This window comes from Chrysochloris asiatica, unplaced genomic scaffold (assembly GCF_000296735.1).
Source record: "Chrysochloris asiatica unplaced genomic scaffold, ChrAsi1.0 scaffold00097, whole genome shotgun sequence".
In the NCBI taxonomy this organism is placed as follows: Eukaryota; Metazoa; Chordata; class Mammalia; order Afrosoricida; family Chrysochloridae; genus Chrysochloris; species Chrysochloris asiatica.
The window spans coordinates 5,770,139-5,793,385 of NW_006408615.1; the positions used below are offsets into that span (position 1 = coordinate 5,770,139).

A 23,247-nucleotide genomic window follows, 5' to 3' on the forward strand; every position below is an offset into this window, starting at 1 on the left:
CTGGGGTTCTGGAATGAGTGAGCTTAAAATGGCATACAGATCACAACATCCAAATTTAGAGCACGGAAACATTAGGGTTGTCTGTATCCATATAGGTAGAATGGAATCTGACGTACAGGTAGGGATTCCCTAATAGCCACACGTCAACAAGTCACATGGATTTGCAGGCTCATGGTCATTCATGGAACCATCACTACATGCTCAGCTACGGTGAAAACTCACGTTTGGACCTCTCTCTTCTTACAGATACGGAAGTGGAGGCCCAGCTGCATCCTGGGAACAGGCTTCTGAGCGTAGCCTGCAAACCTTAACCTCACTCCAAGGCACGGCCTTAGCTTTCGGAGACAGTCCAGTCTGGCTGGCATTCAGTGGTCTAAGGACCAGGGACAGGGTCCTTGAGTGTCTCTGAGCCAGGCCACCACCAGGAAGACCGCTCAGACAGACAGGCGTGGGGCCAAGGGACTTACGTGTCTGCAGAGCGGCGGTAGTGCTCCGGACAGCTGAAGGACAGGCAGCGGAATCCGCCCTGGATGTTGAAGCAGGTTTCATTGATAGAGCAGTTGTGAATTCCGGTTACACACTCGTCAATGTCTGTGAAACACAGTTCAGTGAAGGTCCAGGTCACAGACAGAGACATTACGATATAAATGCCCTAAGCAGGATCAGTGGCTGCTCCTTGGAGCCGCCGCTCTGACCAGCTCTTTTGTTGGAAGGCATTTATATGCATGGAATGTTTACCTACTGGCTATAATCCCCAGGACACGTGTCTGACAGTGACCACAGGAAACACACAGTGCTTTGCAGCAGACAGACACTTCATTCTCACAATCCACGAGGCCAATGCTAGGACCTTCCTCACTTTAGGAAGTGTCCAGAGAAGCTAAGGGATTTGCACACATGGCTCGGAGCCAGGCAGGCTGGCACTAGGTGCCCACCTGAACTAATCGGAATCTCTCACCTGGTTCCTTGAGGCATGTCACCCTAATCTGGGGCCAGGGAGAGGGGGGAACACCAGCTACCAGTCCCATTTTTCACATGAGAAAATGGAGGCTAAAAAGGTTCTTGCAAGGGGACTTCAAAAAGTTTGTGGAAAATGGAATCGAAAGATAATAACATTTTCCACCAACTTTAAAAAGCCCCCGTGTATGTATGTGCAGGAAGGATGACCACTCTGGCTGGTATGGAACCAGGCCTGGAACCACAGAGAACCCCTAGAGCAGTCAGTTGATGGGGTCCAGAGAATGTTACCAACATCTGTGGGTGCCCATAAGAGGCATCACGAATCAGGCCCCTTAGTCTCAAAGGCCACAGCCCAGGAATGTTCCTGCTTCGTCTGGGGAGGGAGCTGGGCAGAAGCAGGAATGGTAGACAGATTCAGCCACCCCACGCGGACAAAGCCACCCTCTTCCTGATCCACATTTGCAGAACGCAGGAGGGTCTCGGAGGCCCTGGACCATGGGTGGGTGGGGAGCTGGCTGACTCCAACCCCTGTGAGTCATCTGTTTCAGGGTGGTGAGGTCAGTGTGTGATTCTAGAACCATCCATTAATTCATGATCTCACTGTTATCATGAGAATGCACTGTCAGCCCAGTGTGACCTTCAGCAGTGGGCACCAAGCACAGGAGGAACATTCTTGATCCTCAGTTAGCCAGTGCAGGAGCTGACCCCTGGCCAGTCAGACCCTCACAGCTGCTGTCTAAAACCACAGCATTCTTACAAACCTGTAGACCCATACCCAACCCCCACCCTTGCCATCTGGCTCACTGTTTTTTCTCATAACACTGGGCCCACAGCAAGTCTGTGGAATGATTGACTAAGCAGGCTCGAGGATGTAGAAGGGGGGTGTCCAGTTACCAATATCCAGTCAAGCCTCCCACTTCCTCCTTGGTGGACGGCTTCCTAAAGGCTGTCAGTCCTGCTCTGGCCTCCAGGGGGCAGCAGAGGACAGGGCAATGGGCTCAGGTCTGCCAGTTGTGGGAGAGTTGGATCCATAACCCCCTCTCCAAATACAGCTTCATCTTCCTGGCCCCTGAGTCAGGGAAACAGACCCCGGGCTGGGAGTGACTTGGTCACAGCCCCCTTACACACCAGAGACCCTAAGCATGGCCTGAGCAGACCCTGGGCCCTGCCTCGCTCACCTTGGCAGTTTCGGCCGTTGGGGGCCAGCCTGTAGCCTGTGGAGGGGCAGCTGCACTGGAAACTTCCAGGGATGTTGATGCAGCGGTAGGAGCAGATGTGGCCTCCGGTGGGCAGAGCGCACTCATCGATGTCTGCAACAGCAAAACCCACCCTCATCAATCCGCATCCTGGTGCCTCGCCACGGGCCCTGACCCACACCCCTAAAGCCCTGGTCTCCACCAGCTGGTGGGCAGTATGGGGCAAGCTGGACATAGGACGCCTCACCCTGCTGTGACATCATGAGAAACTGAGGTTCAGGTTATTGTGTGAAGTGTCCGTGTGTGGGGGATGGTCAGTGCAGGATGAGGGAGGGGAGGGAGTGAAAGCGCTTCTGAGCAACCCACAATTCAGGTGCATGATGGGAAATGCTGCGAATGTATCAATCGGTCAATCACAAAAGAACAAATACTAAAGGACCTCCCTTATATGAGATATTTAGAAGAGTTATTAGTGGTTACCAGGGGGAGGGAATGGGAGGAGGAGGAACCACTCCTTTGGAAGCAGGAAGTGCCTGTTAAGGAGCCCTGGTGTCACAGAGGGTTAAGCGTTGGACTGCTAACTGCAAGATCACCGGTTCAAACCCATCATGGGAGAAACATGAGGCAGTCTGCTCCCATAGAGATTTACAACCTCGGGAACCCGATGGAGCAATTCTACTTGATGCCATAGGGTCGCTGGTGGTGGTGGGTATGTGACATGGGGTCAGTTCCAATTCATAGTGACCCAGCACAGGGTTTCTGAGGCTATAAATCTTCACTGGAGCAGAAAGTCTCATCTTTCTCCTGTGGAACAGCTGGTAGGTAGTTTCGAACTGCTGACCCTGAGGTTCACAGCCCGATTTGTAACCATTATACTACCAGAGCTCCTTGTAGGGCCACTAGGAGTTGGAATTGACTCGATGGATGTGGGTTTGGTTTTGGTGATGTAAGCAGCTGTTAATGGTGATGAGAAATTTGGCAAAACGAGTGATGGTTGTGTAACACAGTTTAGGTCATCAGCGTCACTGAATTGTCTACGTAAAAAATGTTACATTGGCGATCGCTGTGTTGTGTCTATACTACCGCACACACACAAATATTTAAATGACATAAAAATCGTGCTCATCAAAAAAACACCCGCACAGGAACACCCAAACTTGCAGATAGTATCCATTTGACCTAGCTTCAATGGCTTGATGACCAGAGCTCAACTAGGGGAAGACAAAAAAAATTTATAAAGGAAGCAAATGTAAATTGCGACAATTTGATAAACTTGTCCTATACTTATGGGTGTTGTTGTTGTTGTTCTTAGGTGGCCATCGAGTCGATACCGACTCATAACAACCCCATGCACAACAAAACGAAACATTGCCCAGTCCTGGGCCAACCTCACCATGGTTGCCACGCTTGAGCCCAATGATGCTGCCACTTTGCTAATCCATCTTGCTGGGGGTCTTCCTCTTTTTCTCTGACCCTCTACCCCACCAAACATGACATCCTTCTTCAGTGACTGGTCCCTCCTGACAACATATCCAAAGTATGAGAGATGAAGTCTGGCCATCCTGGCCTCCAGGGAGCACCTGGGCTGCACTTCTTCCAACACAGATCTGTTTGTTCTTTTGGCAGCCCATGGCACTTTCAATATTCTCCTCCAACACCATAACTCAAAGGCATGACTTCTTCTACGATATTTCTCATTCATTGTCCAATTTTCTCATGCATATAAGATTATTGGAAAAATACCATGGCTTGTGTCAGGCGCACCTTAGTTCTCAAACTGACTATCTTTGCTCTTCAACACTAAAAAGGTCTTGTGCAACAGATTTGCCTAATGCAATATGTCATTTGATTGCTTGACAGCTGCTTCCATGAGTTTTGATGGTTGATCCAAGAAAAATTAAGTCCTTGACCACTTCAATGTTTTCTCCATTGATAAGAATGCTGTTTATTGGTCCAGTGGTGAGAATTTTTGTTTTCTTTACATGGAGATGCAATCCATACGGAAGGCCGTGGTCTTTGATCTTCATCAGTTAAGTATTTTAAGTCCTCTTCACTTTCAGCAAGCAAAGTTGTATCATATGCATATTACAGGTTGTTAGTGAGTCTTCTCCAATCCTGATGCCACATTTTTCTTCATAGAACCCAGCTTCTCGGACCATTTGTTCAGCATACAGGTTGAATAAGCATGGTGAAAGAATACAACCTTGTCGGACACCCTCCCATTTCTAAACTTGTGAGTGTAATAGCTGAAAATATCAACCGAGAGGGAAGAAGTCTTCATATTAAGGATTAACCTTGTCCCCTTGGTACACAGGGTTCAAAAGGACAGGCAACTTAGACACTGTTGGTGATGGTGGTTATGTGTCGTGGACTCGGTTCCGACTCATAGTGACCCTGTACAGTGTTTCCGAGGCTGTAAATCTTTACGGGAGCAGAAAGCCTCATCATTCTCCCGCAAAACAGCTGGTAGTTTCAAACTACTGACCTTGCAGTTTGCAGCCCGATTTGTAACCCTGTACGCTACCAGAGCTCCTTAACTTAGACATTGGCTATCTAAAATAGGGGGGCTATAAAGGCACGAAGTGACTGGCTTACAAGTTTTCAAGAGGGAGTCTAGTTTCTGAATATATGGGGGAAGATAGAATCTCCACTGAATAGTTTTCATCTTGTCTAGATGAGTCTGGTGAAAGAATATGGACATAGGATTCTTTTGATTCAATAATGAGCAATTGTTATCATGACTAATTGTGATTGTCACAACTTGTAAAGGTAGCAGTTTGTAACAAAAAGAGAGTAGTAGTTAAACTTACAATCCAGGAACAGAAGACCCTAGGACCATCAAGGGAGAAGAGCATGAGCGAAATGCAGGACCCTACCCAGAGAAGCAGCGACTCCAGAGATGGAGGCAGAGATGAGGACATGGAGAGATAGAGCAGCTGAGGACTCTGGACTCATGGAAAGAGAAAGGTTGTGTGCTGGCGGCCAGGAGACAGGCTTACAAAATGTGTCCTTTGGTTGTTTAAATGGTTATATATTCCTGAGTGTTTTTGTGTACATCAATAAACAAAAACAAAAAAACAGAGGGTATAGAAGACAGTTAAATGATGATGCATGGAAGGTATTATAATCATTGCAGTGAAACAAAATATGATAGGATGAGTGCAAAACTGATATTTCCCATGTAAACTATCATTCAAGTCACAATAAAAGCTTTAAAAAAAAAAAAAAGAGTCTCTGCTGTGAGCATTATGCTATTTTCAGAGCTCTATCTAGGGGATCAACAGTGAGTGGAAGGATCAGTTCGAAACCATAAGGGGCAGTGAGCTGACGTGAAGAGGGTGGGGAAACACAGCTCAGAAACAGGTGTCCCAACTCGAAGAAAGTCTCCAGAGTCACGGAATTGTCCACAGAGAAACTGGAACTGATAAATGCTCTGCTGGGTACATTTTCATCAACAAAAAATAAATTAAAAAAATAAAAATAACAATTATCCTAATTGTCATTAAATGCTCTCAAGTCAGTTCTGACTCACAGTGACCCTGTGTAGGGTTTCTGAGGGGTGGCTGGTGGATTTGAACCACTGACCCGGCGATTAGCAGTCCAGTACTTATCCTACAGCACAGACCAGGACTCCAATTAATTGCCATTTAAACAAGGACAACAGCATCTCAACGAAATAGACTGATACACTGGCAGTTAGTTACAATGGGCTCAAACACATCAACCGTGAGGACCATGCTGGATTGGGCAGTGTTTCGGTCGGCTATGCATAGGGTCGTTATGAGTCACAACCGATTCAGTGTCAACAGCAACAGCTTTTTAGTCAGTATCTGAATCAACGCTCCAACAACCCGGTAGGTCTGGGGAGGATCTTCCCAAAGAAAATCGGTGGGGCTCAGTGACAGAGGCATGTATGGCTCTAAGGCCCCCAGCCTTTGGGCCCATGACACCTTCCAGTCCTGGGACCCAGGGAGCATCTGAAGGGAGACTGAGGTACACCCCAGTACCACCAGTGTTCTGTTTATTAGAGAAAAATTCAGGGCTGCTTCTTTCCAAACCTCACTCAACAATGGGTCCAAAACACACCAAGAAACCTTAGCTAGAGGGAAAAAAAAAACCATCTGCTCGTCTCGAAGGGTGGGAAACACAGGGGACTCTGGTCCAAGAAAGTTCCACACGCAGGTCCAATGGTGTGCCCTCCCTCGGCCCACAAGGAGCGCCCTCCCAGCACACACAGAGGTCCAGCAGTGCGCCCTCCCTCAGCCCTAGAGAGCACCCTGACCTTCACAGGTGACACCGTCCACGTCGCTGAGTTGGTAGCCTCGCCGGCAGTAACACTGGTAGGAACCGTAGACATTGGCACACTCCTGACCACACGGGTTGCTGGTACACTCATTCACGTCTGAAAAAGAGGGGTTCCCCAGTCACCCTCAGAGCCACAGGCCACAGGCCAGCCTTCCACAGCGGTGGGGCTGGAACAGAATGCTTCTGTTACTACTGAACTCTGTCCCCTAGAAATACGTATAGGAACCCTCACCCCTACACCTGTGGATGCGATCCCAATGAGATACAGGGCTTACTTCGCTATGTCAATGAGATCACATCAGTGTGTTGTTATTCAGTGCCTTCAAGTCAGTTCCAAGTCATAGTGACCTTATATAGGGTTTCCAAGGAGCTGCTGGTAGGTTTGAACCACAGACCTTGTGGTTAACAGTCTGGTGCTTGTCCTATAGCACCACACCAGGACTCCATTAGTGTTGTTGTTGTTGTTGTTGTTAGTTTCCATTGAGTTGGTTCCGACTCATAGTGACTTTCGGCACAACAGAATGAAACGCTGCCCAGTTCTGCACCAAACTCACAATCACTGCTACGCTTGAGCCCATTACTGCTGCCACTGTGCCCATCCCTCTCATTGGGGGTCAGCCTCTTTTTCACTGACCCTCCACTTTACCTAGCATGATATCCTTCTAGGGACATCAGTGTAGCATGGCCTTAAACCTAATCAGATTAGGCCCAGAGGCAAGAAAACACAAATAGACGAAAGAGACATCCCATATAGATCGCAAGGAACACCCAAATGTTGGGTTACAGACACTGAAACGAGGACCTTCCACCAGAGTCCCCAAAGAAAGCCTCCCCACTAGAATCAGTGCCCTGAACTCACACTTCTAGCAACCTCCATATATTTCTGTTGTGTCGTCTTCTACCCACTCCGCACCCCCACCTGTCCACACCCACCGTGGTCACCATTCAGCAGCTGGTAGGAAGACGGCACCAGGAAAACAGCAAAAACCCTGCTGCCATCGAGTCCATACTGACTCGTATTGACCCTCCGTAGGGTTTCCAAGGCTGTAAAACTTTACAGGAGCAGAAAGCCTCCTCTTTGCCCTAAGGATCGGCTGGTGGATTCAAACTGCTGACCTTGTGGCTATCAGTCCAACTCATGGCCCACTATGCCACCAGGTTCCTAAGGCTTTGATGACTACATACAAGAAATGGTGGTGGTGTACCGTGGAGTCGGGTCCGACTCACAGCAACCCTGTATAGGGTTTCTGAGGCTGTAAATCTTTATGGGAGCAGAAAGTCTCATCTTTCTCCCATGGAATGGCTGGTAGTTTCGAACTGTTGACTTCCGTGTTAAGCAGCTGGACTTGTAATCGCTACGCTATCAGAAACAGGAGGGACAAAAGGACCAAAGCCAATCCTGCTTTGTATTGTTGTATAGTTGGCGTAGCCCATGCTGCCCAGCACTACGACAAACTCTGTGTGTTTCATCCCATTTTGTCCCAGTGCCCCCATTTTACAGATGGAACACTGAAGTTCACACGTGTCGACTTACTTCTTTAGGACCATATAACTATGTTACATCCCAGGTTTTGGCACACACACACACACACACACATCCCATACAGCTGGTCAAGAGCAGAGCTGGCCTATGCGCCTCAAACAAGAACCTGCTCTCTCCCACTAGATACAGGGTGGGTTCAGTTCTTGAGGGCTGATTCCAGAACCCCAAGGAGTCTGGAGTCCATCCCACGGGCCGCCCTCCAGCGTGAGAATTCCTCACACCAGCGTGCATCCTGTCCTAACTCATGTCTGAGAGTTCACCAATCAGGGCTCCTGGTGACACACCTCGGGCCACCACACTGCTGCCCAGGGCAGGAAATGGCAATCCAGGTAAGCTCCCACGGAGCTTCACTGAGCCCCGAGTCTTTCAGACACATCGCTCTGCTCACCTCGTCCCGTCAGCCCAAGAAGCTCAGTTATCCACCTGCTTACCCCATGAGGGGGCTCCCTGGATGGTGTAAATGGCTAATGTGTTTGACTACTAACTAAAGGGTTGGAGGTTTAAGTCCATCCAGAGGCGCTTCAGAAGAAAGGCCTGGTAATCTATTTCCCAAAACTCAGCCACTGAAAAGCCCATGTAGCACAGTTCTACTCACCGTGGGGTTTCTGTGAGTCAAGGCTGACTTGATGACAACTGGTAAATGTGGTGAGGGCATTGAGGTAGGTGGTCAGTCACTCCCCAAACTCACCCACCTAACCATTCCACTCACTAACTCAGTCTCATCACCTCCAACATACAGCGTTTATACAGTGATTCCCGCCAGCACGTTATTTCAATAGGAGATTGGGAAGAAGAAAAGGAGTCCGTGGGAGGTAAAACCGATAAACACAAATCGGCTGCTGATGGTACCAGCACCTCAGAAGAAAGGTCTGGCAATTAGCTCCTGGAAATCTATCCCATTGGAAACCCTATGGAGTGTGGCTCTATTCTGACACACAAGAGGGGCGCCATGAATTGGAGTCAAGCTCTGGTAGCGTAGTGGTTACGAATTGAGCTGCTAACCTCCTGGTCAGCAGTTCGAAACTACCAGCGGTTCCATGGGAGAAAGATGAGGCATTCTGCTCCCGTGAAGATTTGCAGCCTCGGAAACCCTGTACAGGGTCGCTATGAGTCAGAACCGACTCACAGTACTTAACAACTACAGTGTTTTTAGGTTTTGGGAAACAAAAACACATGTGTCCCACTCCGGTGCCTCGGAAGAATGGGGGCTTGCCCAGAAGGAAGGTGGTTTGGTGGAGCGTGGAGGAGAAAGGCATCATCAACGACCCCAGCAGACCCAGGACCAGCCCCGCCCCCAGACCCACGTGGGCCTTAGTCTCTCCCTCCTTTGCATTCTCAGGCGTGGTCCCCTTTCAGCCCCGCCCTAGGCCATGTCCCCTCACCTTAGCAGGAGTGTCCCTGCCCCAGGCTCCACTCTCACCTTACAGAGAGCGGCCCCGCCCCCAGGCCCATCAGAGTGTGCCCCAGTCTCCACCTTACAGGAGCGCCCCTAGCCCCAGGTCCATATGGCCCCGCCCCTGCCCCTACCCCTTCGCGGGAGCGGCCCCACCCCGGTCCAGTCCCCACCTTCGCAGGAGCGGCCATCTGCCGACAGGCGGAAGCCCACGGTGCAGCTGCAGTGGTAGGAGCCAGGCGTGTTCTCGCACTTGTGACCGCACAGCCGGCCAGGGTAGCGCCGGCACTCATTAATGTCTGCAAGGGGAGCAGGAGTGGCTCAGGAAACGGTTCCACCGTAATGATCCCCCCATCTGCCCCCGGCCTGTGCCGGCAGCTCCGACCCACTCCTTCCTTCCTCCCCAGAGCTCTGTAAGAGGGGCAAGTGATTTGCCCCCAAACTCAGCAAGCGTGGGGGCCTGACTGCACGTGCCCGCCCTGCCTGGTCCGAAGAGAGTTCACCAGGGCCTGACAGAGAGGCGCGGGGTAAACACCAGTCTTCCTGGCGTCATGGGCCTGGCCAGGTCCCATGACTCCCTCTGGAGGTTTACAGGGGCACCCATATTCTGGTCAGTTTCCCCAGGCAGCAAAGAGGTCTGTAGGAACACGGGTGTACTAACAGGGACACCCTGAGCTCCCAGGAGACCTGAGGGAAACCCAAATATCGGCCAGGCTTCTCAGACCCTAAGAAGGCTTTTGGAGCACCCACATAATCAGCAGAGACACCCTAAGTTCCAAGGGGGCAGGAAGGCCACCCACATACCCACACATGTCCTGCTGATGCCATCGAAATAGTAACCAGCATTGCATTCACAGCGGAAACTTCCAGGAGAGTTTATACAGAGATGGCCTGGCCCACAGGGCTCTGAGGGCAGGGAGCACTCGTCCACATCTGGCACAAAATAAAGACACACTTAGAAACTCGGATTTCATGGTGTGAAGGGGCTGCTCTGGCTGCTCAGCAGCATCTGTTCAGGGGACAGGCTCAGGGAGAGCCAAGGAGGAGGGTACCTAGGAACAGGTGAGGGCAGGTTTTAGGCAGAGGAAATGTACAAGTCAGGACCATGGACTAAACTGTGTCCTCCCAAAATGTGTGTCATCTTGGCTGGGTCCTGATGCTCTGTGGTTTGTCAGTAATGTAATGCTTAATGATGTAATCTGGCAGTTACAAAATAATCCCCCGATGTGATCTAATGTAATTAGCCCATCAGTTCTAAGGGATCAGTGTGGGATGCAACCCCTTATTCAGGCCACAGTCCTGATCTGATCTAAGGGGAGTTCCCCAGAAGTATGGCCTGAATAACCTTTAAAAGATCAAAGGAGAGAGTACAATGGCAGAGATCAGAGACCTCATTACTACCAAGGAGAGTCCTTTGGAGCTGGGTCCCTGCGCTGAGAACCTCCTAGACCCAGGAGACAGAGAGAGAGAAAGCCTTCCCCTGAACCCGTGCTCTGAATTCAGACTTCTTGCCTCCGAAACTGTGAGAAAATAAATGTCTGTCCATTAAAGCCTCCCCCTTGTGGTATTTTTGTTACAACAGCATGAGAGAACTGAGACAGAAAGCGAGGGATTTTTTTGTTTGGGGTGCTGTTCAATGTCAACTCATGACATCCCTATATGACAGAGTAGAAGTGCCCCACAGGGTTTCCTCGCTATGACAGAGTAGAAGTGCCCCACAGGGTTTCCTCGCCTGTCATCTTTATGGGAGCAGATCATCAGATTTTCCAGTCAGCAGGACATAAAGTGAGAAACCTGGATTATAAAGGTGTGGTTCAGAAACAGTGGATTGTAAACTGTGTCTAAGCTCTGCTCTGCCGGCACTGGGCAGTCATGGAGAGCTGTGAGTGGGCAGTGGTGAGGGAGTTTTGGATCTGAAAGGCACGAGGCTGGAGGCTGTGGACAGGCTGGGGTTTTTACTTTAACTGTCCAGGCAGGAGACGATAAAGACCTATGCTTGGGGATTAGCAGCGAACTGGACAGGCAAGTGAGACCGACTTGACTTTAGGGCACTCCTCTCCCCTTCCAGAGAAAGGTGTGTGTTAAATAATACCAACCAACACATCTGGTGCCCTCCTCGTTGAGATGGTAGCCGCGGCCACAGTTGGGCACATTCTTTTGGCACGTGTAGGAGCCTTCTGTATTGATGCACGTCTGCCCAGCAGGGCACGGGGCACTGATACTCAAACACTCATTGATATCTGCAGTGGAGAGAGACAGGACACTGTGGTGAAGTGTGGGGCCTTCCAGAATCCAACAGGCAGGTTCTGTTCACACAACCACCCTCAGAGGCCCCAGAAGCCATCATCTGGGCCACGTGGCAGCCTCCCACTGCCTCCTGGATCTCACTGGTGCCCTGGCTGGCTTTCTGCCTAGTCTCTGTTAACAACTCCATATTTCAGTGCAAACCTGCCTGCCGCCTGGCTTACAAACCCTCCGAGGATGAGTTTCCTCTGAATCCCATCCTTGTCACAAGCCCTGGGGACTCGCAGCCACCACCATCGATTTGGTAATCCCCCTGCCTGCCACCCTGTATGCAGGTCTCATGAGGCACGGAACTGTGTCTTCTGAACTGAGAATGTGACTCTGTTTGGAAATGGGGTCTTTGCAGATGCTGTCAGTTAACATTCATACTGGAGTGGGGGCTCCTAATCCTGTGTGAGCAATGTCCTGAAACAAGCATGGAAGAGATGCAGAGACAAAGAGACTGAGGAAGGGCACACGTGCTGTTGTATCTACAAGTCCAGGGGCGCTGGGGCCACCAGAAGCTGGGATAGAGGAGCAGAACAGATTCTCCCTATAGCCCCAGAATCAACACACCGACCCTCTGATCTTAGACTCACAGTCCCCAGGACTGTGAGCAAACAAATTTCTGTCCTTATAAGGCCCCCAGGAAACCAAACGCTCTGCCGTCGAGTGGATTCAGACTCATGAAGGCCCTGCAGAACAAAGCAGGCCTGCTCCGTAGGATTTCCAACGCTGTAAACCTTTCCAGAAGCAGGCAGCCACACACCAAACTTTCGGTTAGCAGCGGAGTGCTTAACCACCGCGCCACTGGGGCTGTTTAAGGTGTGAATGAGTGACTATTATTATTCATTCAACTACAATCAGTAAATAGTGAGGACCATGTAGGGTTTAGGATAGGCCCAGTCACTTCGGTTAACAATATAGCCTAGCGGAGGCTCAGTGTTTAGTGGTGACAGACAGTCTCACAACCCCAAAACAATACCAAACCCACTAGCATCGAGTACATTCCGACCCATAATGACCCTAGATAAGATCTTTAAGGGAGCGGACAGTCTCGTCTTTCTCCTGTGGAGCAGTCTAATGCTTAACCTCCTGTGCCACCAGTAAGCCCCCGGTTTTTGTTAGGTGGTACAGTGGCAAGAGTGATGGGCTCAAGTGCAGCAGTAAATGGAGCAATGTATAAGGTCGCTATGAGTCAGTACCGACTCGACGGCACCTAATAACAACAAATCGCACACAGGAAGAAGGTTGAATTGATCGGTGCTGTTTTATAAGCATTTTTACAATTGTTGTTGTTGTTAAGTGCCGATGAGTTTGTTCGAAATCATAGCGACCCTGTATAGGGTTTCCAAGGAGTGGCTGGTGAGCTTGAACCACCGACCTTGTGGTTCAAATTGACCTTGTGGTCCAGTGCTTTATCCTACAGAGCCACAGAAAGAGCAGCTGCTGATGAATCTCGTGGGATTTGTGCTCCTGGTTTAGAAATTTAGAGGCATGGCTTATGGGACATCAAGGCAGACAGGCCGGACAGTGTTCTTAACGCTTCTTTCTGTCTTGTATCCTAGCTCATTCAGTAATGCCTGGTGTCTTAAAAGCTTGCTAGTATAAAATGGTCCACAAAGACAATGTTCTACATCCTACTTTGGGGATGAGCACCTGGATCTGAAAAGCTCATGAGAGTCCATCTAAGGTGTAAACACTGGTGTCTCCAAGAGCAGAAGAAAGAAAAATGATGAAAATTGAAGATACTTGGAATCAACTAGACCAATGGACCAATGGAACATGTGAACATCAGTCCCCATGATTCTACGACCAGAAGAACTAGATGGTGCCCAGCTACCACTATCAACTTCTCTGAAAGGGATCACATTAGAAAGTCCCAGAGAGAGTGGAAGAACATGTGGGACAAAAGTCAGTGTTATTAGAAAGACCAGGAGTACCAGTCAGAAAGAGACTGGAGGAAGCTGAGACTATCGCCCTCGACCACCCCTCAGTTCTGGAACAGAACTCACCCCCGAGGCCCAGTTTTCAGCCAAGCAGTAGACAAGTATATAGTGGGAACAACAACACTAGTGAGGTATGTTCACCACAGGATGGTTGATCACTCAAGATCGAAAGGGCAACATTTACCTAAGGACAAGGTTGAGAAGGGATAGGAAGGAGGGTGGGCTGTGAAGGAAGGTAGCATGGAAATAAGACCCCCCAGGGAGGAAGCGGGATAACTGTTGTTGCAGGGAGGGGATTCCAATCATTGAGATGAAACAAAGTGTGTGACTTGTTGAATGTAAAACTGATGGTCTTCTCTGTAAACTTTCATTTAATTCATAATAAAAAGTAAAAGAAAAAGCTTGCTAGTGCCCATTCAAGACACAACAATTGTTCTCTTAGATGGAGCCAAACGAGAGTCTGGCATGGTTTTCATGTGCCCTTGATGACCAGATCTTTTCTCTCTTGGAGCTGCTGATGGGTTCAACTGTCACCCCGAATCTCATCTAGCAGCTGAGGGCTCCTGTGAGAGTCAGGAGTCGGTGGGAGAAATGGAACGTACGGCTAACAGCCTCCGTTAACAACTGTCTCCTTCACCATGAGACCAGAAGAACTAGATGGTGCCCAGCTACCAAGACTAAGCATTTTGATGAAAGATTCTAGAGAAGAATCCTGAATAAAAGAGGGGGAAATGAGTAACCCAATTGGAAATTCTCATCGAATCCAGAGTCTCAGAGAATCTGGGATCATTGAGGCTGGACGACATATCACCCCACGCCATCTTCAGCTGCATATGACCCTGAGATCATCTGTAAACCTTAAAATGAAACTACTCTGCAGTCTTCTATAAACCAAACAGGACTCTAAGGAATGTCTGCTTTGAGCATCGTGCTCTTTTAAAGAAACATCTGTTGCTGCTCCTATTTGCTGTCAAGTTGGTTTCCAACTCACAGCGACACTGTATAGGGTCTCCAGGGCTTTAAATCTTCACGGGAGCCAAAAGTCTTATCTTTATCCTGTGGAGCAGCTGGCGGACTCGAACTATGAACCTTGTGTTTCGCAGTCCAGTGATAATCGTATGGAGTCACCACACTCCCCAAGAACTATTTGGAGTCAAATTGACAACAGCAACTCGAAAGATCAGGGATCAGTGACGTTGTGTTAATGTTGGTGGACTCATTTGGAAAAAGACAAAGAGAACAGCCCACTACTTGAAGAACCCACCCCATCGACATCACCGAATTGTGCCTTTAGAAATTGTTGAGTGGATGTATGCTTTGCTGTGTACGTCTTCATCCCAAACATAAAATTAATAATATATATACAAGTATATATACGGGAGGCTTTAAAAAGCCTGTGGAAAAAGGAAATGAAAAGATAATGACATTTTCCCACAACTTTTTGAAGACCCCTCGTGTATATGTTGGATGCAAAAAAGAGAAAAACAATGTAGAAAAAAGACAGCTCTCAATGCAAACTAGCCTTTCAAATGAAAGCTCAGTAGGGATTTACCTAAGAAAGGTTGAGGGCTCTCAACGGAGGGTAGGTTCTAACCAGGGCCGCCTGAAGACGGATGGATTGATGCCTTTGATTGATGGTGTTGGCAGACAATATTGAAAGTACCATGGACTGCCAGAAGAACCAACAAATCTATGTTGGAAGTACAGTCCGAGTGTTTTTGGAAGGGAGGATGGTGAGACTTTGTCTCTTGGACTTTGGATGTGCTGTCAGAGGGGCCAGTTCCTGAAGAAGGACATCACACTTGATAAAGTGGAAGGCCACTGAAAAAGCTGAAGACACCCAACAAGACGGACTAACACGAGACGGCTTCAGCAATTGTTAGAATGGTGGAGGACCAGCAGTGTTTCGTTCTGTTGTACATAACAGGGTGGCTACAAGTCTGAACTGACTCAACAGCACCTAACAACACGGATTCATCTTGGAAAGACTGTCAACCTACTGCCATTGGGTCAATTCTGACACAACTGTAAATCCTTACGGGAGGAGAAAACCTCATCTTTCTCCCGAGGAGCAGCTGGTGGGTTTGAACTGCCAACCTTGGGGTTAGCTGAACCCACAGCACCACTACTAGGGCTTCTTCTAAGAAAGGGTGAAACCTCTCAAATAGACTCCCAGCACCCGGTATATGGCCTTTTAAGATGGTCTCTTGGGTCACAAAAGTGACGGTAACTTCAGAGGTAAGACCTAGAAGTTTCTGCCAAGCAAAGCTGTGGACTCATATGCTGGCATCAAACAATGATGGCACCAGGTGGCTAACCTCCCACTCCTCCCACAGGTAACAAGCAGGTGACCAATCAGCCGCTCGCTCACTGCCAATAACCCCGGCTGCTCCTTCGACAAGCTGTACCCAGCCCTTCTCTTCTCACACTATTTCCTCTCCTACTGACTGCCTCTCGGAGATTAACACAGTATTTTTCAAACAATTGTTTAATAGACTTAAATGGCTTGTGACAGGGAACTAGCTACGCCTTGGGTGGTTGGGTGCCATGGAGTCGGTTCTGACCCATAGCAACCCTGTACAGGGTTTCCGAGGCTATAAATCTTTACGGGAGCAGAAAGCCTCATCTTTCTCCGGCGGAACAGCTGGTAGTTTTGAACTGCTGACCCTAAGGATAGCAGTCCGATTTGTAACCACTATGCTACCAGAGATTATGGTTTTTTTCCTGGAGGCTCAGAGAAGGTAAGTGAATTGCTTAGAGTTACTCAGTTCCACACCAGGTATTTCTAACTCCATACGTAACTCAAGATCTTTTATCTATGCCAACCAAAAAGCAAACCAGTTGCCACCAAGTTGATTCTAACTCACGGTGACCCCACATATGTCATAGTAGAACTATCCTGCCTAGGGTTTTCAATGACTGATTTCTGGGGGAAGTACAATGCCAGGCCTTTCTTCTGACGAATCTCTGGGTGAATTCAAACTATCAAGTATCCTTAGCAGCAAGCATGTTCATTGTTTGCACCCCCAGGGGTTGTTGGGTGCCATGAAGTCGATTCTGACTCACAGTCACCCCATGTGACCAAGTAGAACTGCCCCATAGAGTTTTCTGGGGTGTCAACTTCCTAGAAAGATTACAAAGATTATAGATGGTCAGTCTTTCATCCCTCAGAGTGGCTGGGTAGGTTCAAACCACCAACCTTCCAGTTAGCAGTCTAGTGTTTAACCCTTTACACCATCAGGGCTCCTGCCATCTATGCAAGGGGCTGGCAAATGACAGCCCTTGGGTCAAATCCAGCTTCCTGCCAGTTTTTGTAAATAAAGGTTTGTTAGCACACAAATAAAGTTTTATTGGCACACAGCCACACCCATTTGTTACTGTTATCATCTGTGGCTGCTTTGAAGCTATGACGGCAGAGTTGAGAATTCCAACAGAGACCAGATGGCCTGCAGTGCCCGAGATGTTTCCCATCTGGCCTTTCTCTGTACTAAGCAGCCCCCTCAGAGCTGAGCTGTCCGTCCGCCCTGCAGACCCCTTGGCCCTGACAGCAGCGTGTCTTACCAATACAGTTGCCTAGAGCATCTTGTATAAAGCCACTCTTGCACTGTAGCTTGGGTCTGCAGCGGAAGGATCCCAGAGTATTCTGACAGATAAAATCGGGGAGGCAGTTATGAATACCACTCTCACATTCGTCAATATCTGGTACGTCATAAAAAAAGGAAATTGTTAGCAAGAGTTCTGCCAGAGGCGTCTTAACAACACTTTAAAATCACAAGTCTTGTCTTTTCTTTCTTTTTAACAATTTTTTGAATGCTTATAACTCAGACTATAACCCCAAACAATCCCATAGAAATGTCACAAACTGGCCAAATAATGCTGGCTTTGCTAAAAGCTTAAATGCTGACTTTATTCCCAGGGTCTTATGAGGAAAGCTTTTGGCTAACAGAATTCACAATCCAGGCATTTTCCTGGCAGATACATTTGTTTTGTTTTCATTCCTAGCTAAGGATATGTTTAGTTTAGATCATAAAAGAATTGTCTTAATGGCAATAAACAAGGTCCCCATAAACACATTTATTTGGAAGTCTTTGAGGCAATCCAAATATTAACAGTGGTGACCGACACAATCCGATAGGAACAGGCTGCCTCCCCTTGATGTTCACAGATGTCAAACGTTCAAATGTGTATACTCAGCTGGCTCGGCCACTGGCTTCTCGGTGTCCAAACCGCCCAGCCAGGCCACAGGGATGGAATAAACTGACCCTGCTCAAAAGCCCTCAGCTGTCACAAGGGTGTGCCTTGCTTTTGAAATGTTGGAACCTTGTAGAAAGGCACCTCCCAGACCACCCTCATCAAAGCCTGATCTGCCAAGTAACATCTAGGGCTGGACAAAAGGCCGGCAGCCAGAAATGTCCTGTTGGGTTTTTGTTTTTTTTGTTTTTGTAGAAAGTGCATGTGAACTCCTGAAATTCACCTTGGGTGAATTTTTTAAATAAAAGAGCATTGAAGGTTTTCAGAAATTCAGACTCGCCACTGGCATTAACTGTGCACGAGCGGAGGGCACTAATGACAGAACTGGCTGGGGGTGCATGTCCTGATGGCTTCTATCAGCATTTTCACATTTCAGGCAGGTCTAAATACCCAGGTGCCATCAGGTGACCCCGACTCATGGTGACAATCCCACGGTGACAGAGTAGAACTGTGCTCTGTGGGTGCTCAAGGGCTGATTTTTTGGGGGAAGGAGATGCCAGGCCTTTCTTCCGACTCGTCTCTGGGTGGTCGGTTAGCTGAAAAGTGCATTAACCGACTGTACCACTCAGGGGCTTCAGAGTAGGTAGGTATAGCCAACCTCATCACAATTGTCCAATCCACAGCCAGTCATGGGGAAGGGCAGACAGCACAGGGCTGGGTGGCATTTTGTCTACTGTGCATGAGGTCACCATGAGTTGGGGACAGATTGGACAGCAGTGAACACCCCACCACATAGAAAGCAGTAGCCCCGGCAACTACAGTGGGGTGCTGCCCACGGCTGCCTCTTCTCCCCTCGCTTGCCAGCCATACCACATCTCTCCTGAGGGGCTCAGGGCAGGTGCTTACCTTTGCAGTCATTGTCCTCTGTGAGCTCATAGCCTGTTCCGCAACTGCTGTCCCGCTGACAGCGGAAAGAGCCCACGGTATTGACACAGGACTCACCCAGGCGGCAGCTGTGGGTGCCAGTGATGCACTCGTTGACGTCTAGGATAGAGCCGGGGGTAAGCAGCTGGAACATGGATCCCCAAGGGGAACCCGCCTCCCTGTATCCAGGAGTCCCTAGTTCAATCAATGAGACACACCCTCGCCACCAAGTCCTGCTGTTTCAGAATGGTCCTTCTTTTTGAGCACTACTCATTAAGTACCGGTCCTGGACTGGGCTCAACTGACCTATAACAAGACCATACCCCTCTCTGCTGATCCGACCTCAGACCCAGCCCTCCTGCCCAGCACGTGGTCTGTCCACTGTGGTTGTGGCCTGCGTCCGGAGAGAAACTCAATACCGGTGGGAGTTCCACGACACTACAGACGTTGTGTCCCCGTGACTCTGCTTGAACCTTGTGGGTAGGTCCCAGTCCACGGGTACAGCACTGAACAGTTACCTTCACAGGAGACGCCATCGGACAGCAGCTGGTAGCCCACAAAACAAGAGCAGACGACCTCGTTTCCTGTGTCATGGCACTGCTGTTTGCATGGTCCACCGCCTGCAGACAGAGCTCGTATGAGGGGAGACCCACATTCTGCAGATCCGTGGAGTCTAGAACCTACCTACCACTGTCCCAGCTAAGACCCTATGGGAAGTCCCAAGGTCTCAGTGCTGGCTGACAATGTGGGGGGTGCACAGGACGGTCTCTGTAAGTTCTGTGGAGTCAGGAGGGCCAGGGCAGAGAAGAGTGCCCATCAGTGATGGACATCCCTGGATGGGGCCGGGTCCTGAGCGGACCCAGCTTCTCCCCAATTATACCTCAAGCAGTGACTACCAGTATCCTTGTCACTATCACTGCCATAGATTGAATCGTGACCCCTAAAAAAGACATGCTCTGTGAACCCCAGGTGGAGACCTGGTTGGCCAGCAGTGTGGCAAGACCTGGGGACTCCTGGGCCCAGAGTCGGTGACACAGCCACAGAGGACTAGAGTGGAGAGTGAAGTGTCCAGCTGATAAGAAGAGAGGGCATATGCATAAGAACACCCACACTTGGAGAAAATACCCACTTGACCTGACTTCAATGACTGGATGATCAGAGCTCAACTAGAAGAAGAAAGAAAAGGAAAAAAAGAGTCATGTGATACAATTTGATGAACTTGACCTACATCTGTGGATGCAGTAGCTCAAAAAAGTGAACAAATCTTCAAGCGAGGATCATTCCCACTCCCTCAATACATAAGGTAGACAGGGACGGGCAACTTGGACATTGGCTACCAAAATGTGGAGGGGGGGGGGCGGCTACAAAGGCAAGAAGTGACTGGCTTACAAACTTTCAAGAGGGAGCCTAGATCCAGAGGGCGCGGAGGAAGGTAGAATCTCCACTGAGTAGTATCCAATCTGTCTGGGCGGGGCTGATGAAAGGAGATAGGGATAGCACTCATGTGATACAATAGTGAATAATTGTTATCAGGACTGACTGTGAGTTTTGGAAATATAAAGGTAGACATTTTGTAGCAAAAGAAGGGGAGTGGTTGACTTTGCAGTCCAGGAGCGGAGGTCCCTGGGACCATCAAGGGAGAAAAGCGGAATGCAGGACCCCACCAAGAGAAGTAGTGACTTCAGAGATAGAGGCAGAGACGATGACATGGAGAGATGGAGCGGCTGGGGACTCTAGACCCAGAGAGAGAGAGGGGCTATGGGCTGACGACCACGGGGGGCAGGCTTGTGGGGTATACCCTTTGGTTGGTTGATGATGCATGGAGGGGATTGTAACCATGGCAATGAAACGATATACGATAGGATGAATGTAAAACTAATGTTCTCCCATGTAAACTATCACATAATTAACAAGAAAGCATTTAAAAATAAATAAATAAAAAGACATGCTCAAGTCATAATCCTTAGACCTGTGAACCTGTTCTTGCTTGGGGAAAATAGGGTCTTCCTTTGAAGATAACCCTTTCGTGGCCCATGGGACAGGCAGTGCCCACCTAGAGTCTCTGCCTCTACAGATTACTGGGAAGATGCTATTCCACATAGTGGGCACTACCATCTGGTGAGTACTTGTGTAACTGTGTGAATCTGAAGAAACTGGCCTGACTCCACCAGTCCACCAGCATCAGTAACCAACCCCTTGGGACATGTGTGTCCCACTAATTGTATCAAAATCTCTATTGCTAAAAAAAATTTTTTTTTCTCCCATTTCATTCAAAATACCTTCCCCATCACTGAAAACATATGGTTCCAACAAAACATTCAAAGCAGAAAATACTTAAGTCTTGAAAAGTTTTGATTAAAGAGGTTTTATAGGAATAGGGTGGGCCCTAATCCCTTCCAAGTGATGTCTTATAAAAGGTGAGAAGATGTACCTGTAAGCAGCAAAGTAGTGCCGAGGATCGTCAGCAGCCACCATACACTAATAGGAGGCCTAAGACAATGTCTTTCTCAGAGACCCCGGATGGGATCAAAACAGCCAGTACCCTGATTTGAACTTCCAAGACTCCAATACTGTGAGACAACTCATCTTTAATCCTTAAAGCCATTCTCTTCCCGGTATATTGTTACAACACTAGCAAACAGTCAAGAGGATTAGAGGGCTCTCTGCTTCTTCCCTCAGCCCCAGGACTCAACATGAATCACATCACTGTGTGTTGTTAAGGTACTTAACCCCACAACTCGCTACCTGGTCTTCAGGGTCTTCCTCTGAAATCACTCCTTTATGACCTGTGGGACAGATTCTAGGGTGCCCACCTAGAATCTCTGCCTCTGCTTTTCCTGGGAAGGTGTTATCCCATCTGGTGGGCACCTGTGTAACTGTGTGAATCTGAAGACACAGGCCTGATCCCACCAACCCACCAAGCACCAGCAACCTGAGGTACAGATCTGCGTCTCTACACACCAGACGGTTCCATGAAAGAAGAGTAAGTTTTATCACGTGAACATCAAATCTGCATTCCCTCTGATCAGGACCTTGAAAATGTCTCTCAGTGGGACAAGTAAGCATTCCGAATGCCCTCACTTGGTCAGGCATAGTTCGGCTCAGGGTCACCCCATCATGGGAAAAGCTGGTGTCCACAGTGCGTGTGAACTTGGTGGAATGTTTCAGGGGAACGTGGTGGTACTAGAGCTTTTCATGTCAGCTTTTCACCCATGGTCCCTCCCCTGTAAGTCCACCCCTCTTCTGTCCTCCCCACCGGCCCCCAGCTCCAAGGACGCTAAAGGGAAGAAGGCAGGAGCCCAGAGTGAAGGGAGTGTGGACATGAACCCAGCCACAGGTACTTTCCAGTGTGGACCGAGCAAAAGCACTGCGGCTCACGCTCCTAAGAGGATCAACCGTGACTTTCATTCATGTTGACAAACCATCGAACAGCACAGAAAGACACCAGATCCTCACCTCTGCAGCGGTCATTACGGTATGGGTCTTCTTGTTCCTCCTCACCCTCAGGAATCTTAGCTAAGGGGGTAGGGAAACAAAGACAGTCATTTAGACAAACCAATTGCTCCATGTCAGAAGAAACTCCAATAGTCTCTCTTCTTGCAAATATCAGCCAGGAAAGCCCATCTTTAAGAGTCCCTGGATGGCTGGCACCAACGGGTCAGTGTTCTACTGCTAACTGAAAGGTTGGGGCTCCAGTTCACCCAGAGGTACCTTGAAAGAAAGGCCTAGTGAGCTCCTTTTGAAAAATCAGCCAGTGAAGACCCCGGGAAGCACAGTTCTACCCTGGCATGCGCGGGGTCACCCTAAGTCGAGATAACACCATAGCAACTGTCTGGTTTAGTTTGGTTTGGTCTCATGCCCATTTGTAAACATTACAATCAACTAAGTATTCGTTTTATTCTTTTTTAAAAAAGAATTACACTCATGATTGCAATTACGCTGTTAAGATAAGCACCGAACTGCTAACCACAAGGTTGGTGGTTCCAACTTACCAGCTGCTTTATCCAAGGAAGAATGATGAGACTGTCTTCTCCCATCAAGATTTCCAGTCTCAGAAACCCTATGCAGAGTCGCTATGAGTTGGAATTGGCTTGGTACCCGTGGGTTATATGATCCATGATACCAGTAACAACACTCGTCCAATTCCCTGTAACTTCATGTGGAGGGCAGGTATGTTGTCCAAACACTCATGCTTTTTTAAAATTCAACGTAACTTAACTCATGCGTACTACGTTACTACTGTTAAGTTCCAACTCAGAGCAACCCTGGATAGGGCTTCTGAGGAGCGGCTGGTAAATTAAACCACCGACCTTGCAGTCCAGTGCTTATCCAGTGATTGTTGAGTCCATTTTCAACTTGCAGCACCCTCAAGGGCCACAGCAGGACTGTCCCTGAGGACTTCCAAAGTTGTCATCTTTCACGGAGCAGAACACCAGGTGTCTTTCTCCCATGGAGCCACTGGGTGGGTCTGAACTGCTGACCTTTAGGTTAGCAGCTGGGCAC

General features: G+C 48.8%; 1 protein-coding gene across 1 annotated transcript in view; it reads right to left on the minus strand.

Annotated features, from left to right (window-relative positions):
- Positions 1-23,247, minus strand: part of FBLN1 (fibulin 1) — a 99,877-nt gene that overhangs the window by 64,349 nt on the left and 12,281 nt on the right. Inside the window, exons 5-14 of the mRNA XM_006866893.1 lie at positions 22,201-22,260; positions 19,263-19,364; positions 18,727-18,864; positions 17,191-17,328; positions 11,494-11,637; positions 10,202-10,330; positions 9,571-9,696; positions 6,439-6,558; positions 2,139-2,270; positions 468-591 (exon numbers count right to left, since the gene is read on the minus strand). Coding sequence (XP_006866955.1) covers positions 468-591; positions 2,139-2,270; positions 6,439-6,558; positions 9,571-9,696; positions 10,202-10,330; positions 11,494-11,637; positions 17,191-17,328; positions 18,727-18,864; positions 19,263-19,364; positions 22,201-22,260 — 1,213 coding nt within the window. The remainder of the gene's footprint in view (positions 1-467; positions 592-2,138; positions 2,271-6,438; positions 6,559-9,570; positions 9,697-10,201; positions 10,331-11,493; positions 11,638-17,190; positions 17,329-18,726; positions 18,865-19,262; positions 19,365-22,200; positions 22,261-23,247) is intronic.